General features: G+C 40.0%; 5 protein-coding genes across 5 annotated transcripts; 1 reads left to right on the top strand and 4 right to left on the bottom strand.

Moving 5' to 3' along the window:
* Positions 1–366: 366 nt before the first annotated feature.
* On the bottom strand, positions 367–3,441 carry CBG11896 (the record flags this gene model as incomplete). Its single annotated transcript, XM_002638653.1, has 6 exons — positions 367–474; positions 525–623; positions 777–1,997; positions 2,178–2,708; positions 3,063–3,164; positions 3,334–3,441. The coding sequence occupies 6 exons, from the start codon at positions 3,439–3,441 to the stop codon at positions 367–369; spliced, it is 2,169 nt and encodes a 722-aa protein (XP_002638699.1).
* A 2,202-nt stretch (positions 3,442–5,643) lies between these two features.
* Positions 5,644–5,757, bottom strand: CBG11895 (the record flags this gene model as incomplete). The annotated part of the gene is made up of 1 exon (XM_002638652.2): positions 5,644–5,757. The coding sequence occupies one exon, from the start codon at positions 5,755–5,757 to the stop codon at positions 5,644–5,646; it is 114 nt and encodes a 37-aa protein (XP_002638698.2).
* Positions 5,758–6,405: 648 nt separating this feature from the next.
* On the bottom strand, positions 6,406–7,274 carry CBG11894 (the record flags this gene model as incomplete). The annotated part of the gene is made up of 3 exons (XM_002638651.1): positions 6,406–6,763; positions 6,809–7,119; positions 7,167–7,274. 3 exons carry the CDS (start codon positions 7,272–7,274, stop codon positions 6,406–6,408), a joined length of 777 nt encoding a protein of 258 aa, XP_002638697.1.
* A 2,218-nt stretch (positions 7,275–9,492) lies between these two features.
* Positions 9,493–9,609, bottom strand: CBG11893 (the record flags this gene model as incomplete). Its single annotated transcript, XM_002638650.2, has 1 exon — positions 9,493–9,609. The coding sequence occupies one exon, from the start codon at positions 9,607–9,609 to the stop codon at positions 9,493–9,495; it is 117 nt and encodes a 38-aa protein (XP_002638696.2).
* A 51-nt stretch (positions 9,610–9,660) lies between these two features.
* CBG25164 lies at positions 9,661–10,695 on the top strand (the record flags this gene model as incomplete). The annotated part of the gene is made up of 3 exons (XM_045242693.1): positions 9,661–9,682; positions 10,080–10,522; positions 10,567–10,695. 3 exons carry the CDS (start codon positions 9,661–9,663, stop codon positions 10,693–10,695), a joined length of 594 nt encoding a protein of 197 aa, XP_045099228.1.
* Between the last annotated feature and the right edge of the window lie 703 nt (positions 10,696–11,398).

The raw sequence follows: 11,398 nt of genomic DNA, 5'->3' as shown, positions 1-11,398 counted from the left end.
ATAATTGATAAACTTTGAGTCTTTATTGGGATGCAATAAATTTCGATAAAACCGGCAATTATTCTTTTTTTTTTTTCTAATCTAGAAAAAAAATTTAAACATAGAGTTCTCCAAAAAACAATCATCATCATCACGATTTGAATACTGTAGGAGAGGACGATTCAGAAGATGACATAGGTGGATAGTGTCCTTCAGGCTTCTTTTTCTCTGAATTATTATAATTCAAAATAAGTGGGCGAGGGGGCGGGTCAATTTAAAGGATAAAAAACGTAATGCAATCAATCGAGAAAATGCTTTTAAAAATGAGAAAACAGGGAAGAGAAAAATGTGGGCGGGACTTAGAAATCGATAAAAACAAGGAAAAAATTAGATACCACCACAAGCACGATTGACACTTGGTGTTCCGTGAATTTCGTCCAGATATCCGACGAGTCGATTGCTGGTCAATTGACCTCCTTTCAATCCGGAATAAAGCTGAAAATATCGACTTTTTGAAGAATGTCTGTGTGTCCGGATGTCCTCACCTGGAAGAATTCGGCGATTTCGATTTCTCCATTCTTATTCAAATCGACTTCGTTGAGCAACTCGTGGAGCACACGTTCGTCAATCTTTTGATTGTGTTCCTGGAAAAAACAATTTTTAGGATTCAAAAACTACAGTAACCCTCAAAATTCCAACTTTCAAAAAATCTAATTGGTAAAAAACTGAAAAAAAACAAAATCCAAATGTTCCTATCTACAGTAATCCTGGAAACCTGAAACGTTCTCAAAACTCACTCTAAAATGTTTGCGAAGATCGTTAACCGTAATATGTCCCTTGCGATCCTTATCCAACTGATTGAATCTCTCCTTCGCCTTCTGCATCTCCTCCTTTGTCAGATTCAACGGAGCATTCGATACGGCCGTTTGTTTCGCATTCTGTCCCATTTCCAAGTCGATAAAAGCCCTGGCCTTATCCAATTGTTGTCGTTGCTCTGCATAACTCCATCCCAGCTCTTCTCCCATCACACGGACGACATCAGGAAGTACTTCATGAGCAGCGTAGGTATTCAAGAAAGCCAGACGCATTCTTCTAGCAATGACGTCGACTGCAGTACAAGCGTATTCCCTGACAGCATATCTCACTTCAGCGTCCAAATACGGGAATTCAGGATGAAGACGTTGTCCAACAATTGGCCATCTCTTGCCTGTCATCTTGCACATTCTAGCCACAACGAATGCTCTGTCTCCATAAGTGTTGCTCAGATGTTGTGCCACGTCGACCTCCATACCGTAATCCTGTACCAAATGAATGTATTGGAGCGAGTTCCAATCATGAGCTCCTTCGAGCAACAATCCAGGTGTCACACATCCAGATTCTGTTTTTAGGTCATGAACCTTCACTACCGTATCCACAGTCTCTTCAGCCATATGCCGATAGGTTGTCCATTTTCCACCGGCAATCGTCACAAGACCCGATTTTCCAACTTCGATAATGTGATTTCTGGCCAAACTCTTTGTATCCTTCTTATTCGGGTCACGAACAAGGGGGCGGAGTCCCGACCAAGCACTCATCACATCTCCACGTCGAACTGAGACATCTTTCGAGAGATATCCACGAATTTCTTGAAGAATGAATTCGATGTCGTGGTCTGTTGGTTGAGGAGACAGTGTGACGTCAGATGGAGCATCCGTCGTACCAGCAATAGTCATTCGTTCCCATGGAAGGAAGAAAATGACACGACCGTCAGAGGTGTCTGGATCGAGGAGACCTGTATTAGAAGGGCTGTAGTAGCCGGGAAGGGTGATATGGACACCGGAAGATGGAGCACAAATCGGACGAGCCGTCTCTGGATCACCCATCAAACGAATCGAATCGGTGAATGGACCGGTTGCATTGATGACTGCCTTAGCTTTGATATCCCATTCTCCGCCGGTTACCATATCCTTTACATGGGCTCCAATCACTTTTCCATTCTCGTCTTTGTTCAATTTCTCGACACGAACGTGATTGGCGCACTGCAAAATATTTCAGGGTGATCTTCTCTCGCAAATGCAATTTTTGGAATAACTCAAATTTCCAGATTTCAAAAATTGGTTTTCATACAAATTGAAAATTGTGAAACTTCAATTTTTAATTCTAGAAAACATATTATAAATTTGGAATCCTTCGTCCCAGAGCCCAAAAAAAAGCCATACCTTAGCTCCATGCCGAATCGCTGTCAGAATAATAGCCAAATTCATTCTAGCATCATTGTGTTGTCCATCATAATAGATCAATGCCCCTTTCAAACTCTCATTTTTCAACATTGGAAATCTCTCCAACGCCTGTGATTTACTGATAAAAAACGAATTCTTCAACACTCGCTTCCCAGATACAAAATCGTACGCTTTAATTCCACTCCAATAGTACGGTACTTGCCACAGCTTATAAATCGGGAGCATAATCGGAAGAGGACTACTCAAATGTGGCGCAATTTCCAGAAGATTGTGTCTCTCGAAAAGTGCTTCTTTGACCATTCGATATTGTTCCAAATCTAGCTTCATAATTGCCGCTTGAAGATATCGAACACCTCCGTGAATCAGCTTAGTCGATCTTGATGACGTTCCAGATGAGAAGTCGTCCAGTTCGACGAGTGCCGTTTTCAATCCACGTGTCTGTGCATCGAGAGCAACGCCGGCGCCTGTGGCTCCGCCTCCAATGATCAGCACATCGAATTCTTCGCCTTTCTGAAATGAATTATTGTAAGAATGTTTTAAAAGCTAAATGTCAGATGGCCTAGCTTTTCCTAGAGCCTTCAAGAACCAAAAATAGCTAGTTTTGGTCGATTTTCAGCTCTAAAATTGACTTTCATGAATTCCAAAGCTTCTTATCGTTTCGAGATCATTCCAGACCAAACATGACTCTTTCTAATCAATTTTTGAGCTCGAAAAACCGAAAAATTTCGAATTTTTTACTAGAAAAGGCGAATTCTATGACTTCGACTCAAAAACACCCATTTTATGATCTGAAATACCATTTTCAGATTAAAAAATAGAAAACGTTTGATGGCCTAACTTCTCAAAATTTCTAGGCCAACTCACACTCAAACTGGTCAAAATGTCTTTTCTCGTCGGAAGAGCACTCGGCGCTCTTTTGTTGAGTTCGGCGAGTCGATCGGCGTGAGCAATTCGGAAGTGATCTTTCTGGAAAAATCGAATTTTTAATCTGAAATTTTGGTGGCTTTGCTTTTTCTAGGCCATCATCAAAAATCGGTGCTCTTTTAGCATCTGAATGCAACAAAACTAGCAACAAATCTGAAAAAATCCAGATGGCCTAGATTTTTCTAGGCCATGATCCAAAACCGGCGCTTACCATTTGTCGCTGAAATCGTCGCTCGTTCGTCATGTCGAGTGCGAAAATCGCGGCTGCTGACGTGGCGACGACGGCGACACCCGTCTTCGTGAACCGCACCCACGACATCTTCTGGTCTGGAATAACCGGAAAATTTAAATTTTCGAAAACTTTCAGTCAAGAAGTGTCAGATGGAAAAGAGGTGACAGAAAAAAAATCAGCGTGGTGGTCTAGAAAATGGTTCTTCAAATTTGGCGCCGGCTTCGAGTGCGCTCCACTGGCATCCTTGAAAATTCGGAAAAAATATCTGTCAGAAAAAATGGGAGAGAAAAAGTGAGCAAATAGGTGTAAGGTACACTCTCCGAGTACATATAAATATTGAGAAATGTGTGATTTGATGACATTTTGGTGCTCAATTCGCACTATATAAATATACAAAACATTGTTCGACGACCTAGCTATCTAGCTGGGTGGCCTAGAAACCCAAATTTTCCCTTTCTGGTCCGGAAACCCAAATTCTCGATTCGCTTAAAAACACAAAATGACCTGGAAACCCAAAATCCCATCTGCTGGCCTAGAAACCCAAGTTTTCATCTGATGGTCTAGAAATCCAAAAACCAGCAAAATGGCTTAGAATCCCAAAAAGTAGAATAATGGCCTAGAAACCCCAAAAGTATGAAAACGGCCTGGAAACACGAAAAACAACCTAGAAACCCAAATTCTTCTTGAAAATTGACCATAAACATGCACTAGGAAGTGCAAACAGTTTAAATGTGTTAATTTGATAAAATTATCAGCAAAATTTCTATAATTCAGACTGGTTATCACAAGAATTAGGAGTATTAAGATGGGTGTGTGGTTTAAGAGAGGAATTGCGCTGAAATCGGAATCTCTTTTTAAAAAATGGGAAAAAAATTGAATTATTCTTGTCGAAAAGCACTAAAAATCGAGATTTTCAATGAAAGAAATAATATGAAAATAGCATTTTTCAATTTTTTTTTTCTGAAAAACAAAGAAAAGAAGCTTTAAAAATACAAAATTTCGAATTTTCCAACAGAAACCATTGAATTTACTTCTCTCTGCGTCTCTCACTCTCTCGCTTTCACTGTTCAAATTGCCAATTAACAGGCGGTGGTAAACAAGAAAATCGGGCGGCGAGAAAATGGACAAACATCGCAAAATTAAGACATGATGATGTACACAACAAGACAACGTCTTCTTCCTCTTCAACGCCTTCTGGAGAAATTGACGGGCGGTCTCATCGTGTTTTGATTGGATTCCCTGAGCCAGTGGGATATATTATTAAACTCAACTCAGACTCTCTCTCCTCTTCTTCCGTCTATCGGTGACACGAAAAAAAACCAAAACCTTCGTTTTTATTTTCTCTTCTTTTCCCGAAACAAGAAAACATGGGGTTAGAGAGCATGCTGAAAGAGGAGGTGCCAGAGAAAAGGCATCGATCGAGGGAAGAAGAAGACATGTGAAATAAGCGTGGATGTGTGGAAGTGTGTAGCAAAATGGGAGAAATGCGCAAAAGTGCCAAATTGGATACTAGTCGTTCTTTGATGTGTTTGAAATGTTCACACAGACACGGCGAGTGTCCGTTTTAACGATTTTGAACGAGTTGGACTGTTTGAAAATAGTGTGGAGTGATGAGAGATTGTGAAGATAATTGAAGAAATTGAATTTTCCTAAAAAACGAAAAAAATTCAGAGAAAAGAGCGGAAAACAATGAAAAAAAGGTAAAAATTTCAAACAAGGCAGATATTTTGATGTTGTTGCGAGACACAAAGCAAAGATTATGACTATGCACCTTCAAAAATTACGGTAAAAAAAAAGAAAAAGGAATTTTAAAAAAAAAGGAATTTTGCGATGTTTTCAGCTTCTAAAAGTCAATTTTCATGCAAAAAATATATTTTGAATCTTTTTAAAAATTAAATTAAAGGCTTAAAAAGAAACTTTCCATAAAAAATGAGACTTATGGAAACATTTCGTGTTGAAACCCAATAGAACTTTTCAAAGCATGCGCCTTTAAAGATTACTGTAGTTTTTTTTTTTGCACAAATTTTCGATTTCAGACCAGTTTTAGCTCAATTTCGCGAGTTTTAGGCTCAAAACCGGTTCGTTTGCACTTGATAAGCGCGTAAAAGGTGTGAAGTTTTGAAAAGGGTCTGATAAGCAGCGAGAATTGAGTCAATAAAAGGAATCAAAGTATTGTTGAACTTTATAGAAAACGACAGAAAATAAGCGGTATTTTCGAATAACAACAGGGTAACAAATAATAGTAGTAGGAACAAAAAACAAAGGAATCAAGGGGGAAAAAAAAGATGATTACTCCTGCATTGGCTCTTCATCAGCACTCTCTGCTGCCTCTTTCATCTCCTCGTCGTCGAATTTCAAGTCTTCAAGCATTTCAGCCAGTGATGGGGGCTTCTGGATGATCATCGTCGTCGTCTCCATCAAAATTGGTGCCTTTTCAGCGTCCTGAAAAACAGAAAAATTAGAAAATCTCTAGATTTTTCTAAATTTTGATGTTTGACACTTTTCTGAAAATTAATTTCAGAATGTTTGACATTCTTAAATTCCGGGTTGTATTTCTAGAATACAACTTTTTTCGAATTTCTGAAAATTTCGAATTTTGAGAACCTCAGAATTTTCCGATATCAAAATTTTCAGAGCTTTCGGAAATTCCGATTTTTAAGAATTTGGAGTATCGGAATTTCGGAATTTTTGTAAATTAAAAAATTTTAGAGTAGAAATTTCCTTTCTAAATCATAAAACCGCCGTCGACAACCAATATCTTCAGCTTCCATTGACTTTTCGCAGTACGACGAGTACGATCAAACACCTTTCTGCCGATGATGGCATCAGGATAAATTTCAGAATTTCTTTAAAAATGCTTCTTCCCGAATTCAATATAGAACTAGAGGCACGAAATGAGTGAATACCGGGAAACGGTTTATTATGGGAATATGCCTCTTAACAAACTGGGACAATGTGTCATTGAAACAGAGTGGGGATTTACAAGAGATTATGCATTAAAAGGGAGATATATAATTTGTATTATGCACTTATGTACAAGGAAATTATATTTTAGATTTCGGCATCAATTTGTTGGGCTCCGAGTCCGGCGTCTCCGAGGTGGTCAATCTTCGAGAGGACAGTCTCTTCATCGACAATCTTGGAGCATGCTTTGGAATCCGGAGAGCCAACAGCAGATCCTGAAGACTCGGTGACGGCAGAAGAATCAGCTGCATCGCCAGTTTCCTTCTCGGCTTTTGACTTGCGGTTTCTGTTCTTGCGTTGCTTTCTTGGCTTCTTCTTTCTGTCCTTCTCAGTCGACACCTTTGCTTCCTCAGGTTTGGCTTCCGCGTTGTTCGATTCCTCTCCGTCGACGGATGTTCTTGGCTTGCGGTTTCTACGGAAACGAGATAGCAGCTTGTGGCGGTATCTAAAAATTGTTTATTAGGGAGAAGATCCATATCAACGAACTAACCTTGATCCTGCAACGTTTCCTCCGTCTGGGCCGGTGACGTTGGCAGCTTCTGGGCCATTCTTTCCTTCAACGAGATCGAAAACGATGTCTTCCTCGTCGGCGAGCGTGCGGAGGTAGAACTTCTCGGTGTTTGACTTGGCAATGGCGGTCTGGTGAACAAAGACGTCCTTCTCTCCGTCGTTGCGAGAAATGAAGCCGTAGCGACGAAGCACCGAGTACCATTTGACTTTTCCTTGAAGTCCAGTGGAGAGCACTCGCTTCGCTTTCTGTTCCTCCTCCCAGAGACGGATGCGCTCGGCAGTTGGAATGCGCTGAAAGTAAATTGTGAGATGATCGAAAGATGTCATACGAGGCTTACCGGCTTGCGTGGCGACTTCTCTTCCTGGTTGCTCGGAGAGCTCTTCTCACCAATTGAGAGAGCTTCAAGAGCCTCTTTGGCGACTTCGACGTTGGCTGCGTCCGACATGATTTTGCGCGGAATGAACTGAAATTTAAAGCAGACTGTAACGAATGGCAACACAGATGAGATTTTGAACACGAGAGGGTATGAAGAAAACATACTTGCAAAATCAGGGCCCGGCCCAGAAATTTGAAATTTCCGTAATTTTTTGTGAAAAAAGGGCCTTGAAAATTCTGAAAAAAAAGCCCGGCCAGGCCCGTTGCAAGTATGTAAAAAAATATAGGAAAAAATGCCTGAAAATACGAGAGAAAACGAACAGAGAATATCGCGCAAAAGCAAGGAAAAACATACTTGTAACGGGCCGGGCCGGGCTTTTTCCGGAATTTCGGAGGCACGGCCCGGCGGGCCCGTCATTTCACTAGTTTCGAAATTTTCAAAGAAAACACATAAGGGGGGACCCTTATGTGATTTTTTTCGAGTTTTTCGATCTTTTTTGGTCAGACAGACAAACAATCCGAAATACGAAAAAAAATGGAAAAAATTAAATTGAGAGCTCAAAATTTGGCTCAAAAATACAGAATTTTTGACACCGGGCCTTGAAAATTTCCTCAGGCCCGGGCTTTGGCGGGCCGGCCCGGAATTTTACAAGTATGAGGAAAAAGAATTCGAAAAGGGAAAAATCGCAAACGAAAGGAACTCCCGCCCTACGATCTACAGTACACTTCACATGCATATCTAACTAAACGCGCGGCAATTCAAATTCGAATTTATAGAAGATTCGAATAAATTGCATAGCAGACTGCCAGAAAACAAACATATCGAGGAAACCTTTCTATTTTAGAGCTAAAAAGCACTTCTGTTCGGTCGAACCTGTCAGTTATCTGAAATCGAATGCGGTTATGGGGCTATATTTCTTTTTTACAAATCGGGACAATGTGTCATTGAAACAGAGTGGGGATTTACAAGAGAATATGCATTAAAAGGGAGATATATAATTTGTATTATGCACTTATGTACAAGGAAATTATATTTTAGATTTCGGCATCAATTTGTTGGGCTCCGAGTCCGGCGTCTCCGAGGTGGTCAATCTTCGAGAGGACAGTCTCTTCATCGACAATCTTGGAGCATGCTTTGGAATCCGGAGAGCCAACAGCAGATTCTGAAGACTCGGTGACGGCAGAAGAATCAATAAAGCAAGCAATAATTTCTACAAAACATTTACATGACTATTTAAACGATTACAGAAGAGAATTCATTATGACAAGAATATCGAAAGTAGTTTGATGGTCTAACTCATTGATATTATCCGGAATCAGTGATTGGACGTCTTCGATAGTTTCGATTTGCGCATGCACTTCTCCTTTAGTTTCTCAAGGCGATGTCGACATGCCAAGCGTATTTTCTCCTTCAAAGTCTTCAGGGACTTTTCGAGAAGAAATTTTTCGCATCTTCTGATGGCCGTTGGAGCATCGTACATGTCGCCAAGACTAGCCACTCCTTCAACTGTCGTATCTGGAAGAAAAACTTGTTTAAAAATCAAAAATTCGATAATTGTTACCATTGATAGCCAATTCTCCATGTAGCACCTCCAAGAATATTTGAAATTCTTCTGGATCCACTTCTTTCAGCTCCACTTCGGATTTTCCGGCTTCTGCGAAATTTCCAAGAAGAAGAGCCTTGAAATAGGAAGATTGCGATGCAAGGAACTGTAAAAATATCTATTTATATATTGATTTTCGGAGAATCCAAACCTTTTTCAATACATAGAATTTGGTGTCTTTGACCACCAATATGACATCCGAGAAGTCCTTCTGTGAATCATCGAATGGTCTGATTTCCTCATTTCCGAATCCAGTGACCTTCAGAATTACAACTTCCACCTCTACAACCAGATTATCATCGACTAGAAACTTCTCGACGTCATCCCATTGGATATATTCCGATTCAGAGCCGACTTGGTCATTGAAGCAGTGTTCTGTAGTGGAAGTTAAAGTTTTGTAATTGCTTCCGATCACTTTGAAGTCCAATTTCGCTCCGATTGACCATTTATCGGCGACAGGAATGATGGGGCTGCAGCAAAGCTTCAGTCTCAAATAGCTGTCACAGCGTTTTATACGAATGCGCCTTAAAAAAACAATTTGAGGTTGGAATTCGTTAGAATGAAAATTACCAATTCGCATTGAAGTGCTCGCGTCTTTCGCTCTTCATGGATTCTCCTTCTTTGAAAAAAACATCTCTTCGAATGAATGCTTCAAAACGAATCGTCTCTCTGACTTCAATTCCTTCACGTCATCATCAGATTTCGGAATTTTCGATATCGATTCTCGATTGATGTGAGCTTTTCCGTGATTTTTTTGAATTTCCTCTTTTTTTTGTTCTTTTCCGCATCGTTGTCACCCATTTTTGCAGATTCTGGTGACAATTCTGAAAAAAAACTACTGATCGATAACGAATGCTGCTGAATTTTTCAGAAGGTGCTTGAAATTATGTCGAAATCTCGAAAAAATAGCAAAAAATCGAAGGAAGTTGGGAGGTGCGGAAAAACGGCGAAAAAAGACCAAAAATGGCTGAATATTGACTAAGAATGAGCCAAAAAATTCTGAAATGAACGTAAAACAGCTGAAAATTGGCAAACAAACGCTGAAAAACTGCGAAAAATGAGCTCAAATGGCTAAAAATCGGCTAAAAATGACCCACAAACAGAAAAAAAATCACCAAAAAAATACAGTAGTTTTTGAAATCGTTGCGAAACCCAATGTCAAACAACTCGATGCGCCTTAATATATTTTTTATTTTTAGCTGTTTCTAAAGAATGTAAGCACCGAAAAACGTTTGAAATTCTTGGAGATCTCTTAATTATTCAATTTTCAGTAAACAAGGAATCTAAAAATGTAGTGCTGGCATTCTTCCCGGGATCAACTCGAGAGATAAACAAGCAGGCCCAAATGTACTACTTCTACATCCTACGTTTTGCGTTGAAATTCGGTTTAAACGCATTACGATATGCATTCAAATTTGATCGCAGAAGTTGTCAATTTTCCTATGATGGAGAGCTTGAAAATGAGGGAGTTCCTGATCAACAGGCTGATCTCCCAGAGGAAATGATGGAAGAAGCTGAAACATCCAGATATGATTCGAAGGCCGGCATCATCTCAATGGATCACACTCCAGATGTTCCATTCGGTGAGCCATCATGTCATCCGGAGCCGTTCGACGAGGAAAACGGAGTGAAGCCACAAATGCCTATTCTTGTTCCATTCGCAGCACCTCACTATGAGCCGCAAAGTCTGCCAGAAGAAGTCGACCGACAAGTGGTAAGTGGTTTACAAAAAAATATAATTTATTGATTTCATTTCAGCCACCACCAAATGATTGGATTAATGCACTCCAGATAGTTGTTGAGTACAATAAAGGTCGTTTCAGGAAGCTGGAGGCGGAAGTTCGAGAATTGAAGGAAGAAATTCGCAGAAGAAAGACTCAAGTGTAAAGTTGTTTTTTTAAAATTAATTTTGTTGGTTGTATTAAATTCAAAGTGAAAATAAAGTGTTGTTTTACTAAATCAACCGGATTACCAGAGAAGCGAATATATCAAATGAGGTGTTTTACAGCGAATTTTTAGCAAATTGCTTTTACAATAAATGCTCTTTTTGAATTATCGTTTTGTCAATTCATAGTTTTTTACCGGGAATTTTTCGATGTATTCAGCTGTTGAAAGCCAATTTTCATGCTAAAAAAAATCTGTTTTTAATCAGTCTTTTTCTTAAATTTCAGGCAAAAATGAAATTTCGCGTTGAAACCCAATAGAGCTTTCAAAGCATGCGCCTTTATGCCGCGTTCAAAGTTGATTTCCAGGAGTAAGTTCCTGGAAAAACGCTGTCCTCATCTGAAAGAGTTCACGAAAATCATCCATGGAATCGTCTTCTGCCTCATGATTCCCTCCAGCTACGTCTTCGTAACCCTCTATTCTCTGATCAACTTGAACGTCATCACCTGGGGAACACGTGAAGCTGTCGCCAAGGCAACTGGACAGAAGACGAAGAAGGCGCCTATGGAACAGGCAATCGACGCTGTCGTTGCCCTTCTGAAGAAGGGATTTAGATTGATTANTTGTCGGGAGAAGAAGGAGCATGAGGAGAAGAGGGTGAAGAAGATGCAGAAGATGGAATTCGCTTTGAGGAATATCGAGAATG

This window comes from Caenorhabditis briggsae (assembly GCF_000004555.2).
Source record: "Caenorhabditis briggsae complete genome, chrI, whole genome shotgun sequence".
NCBI classification, from domain to species: domain Eukaryota; kingdom Metazoa; phylum Nematoda; class Chromadorea; order Rhabditida; family Rhabditidae; genus Caenorhabditis; species Caenorhabditis briggsae.
This window is presented reverse-complemented; position numbering and strand designations above follow the sequence as displayed.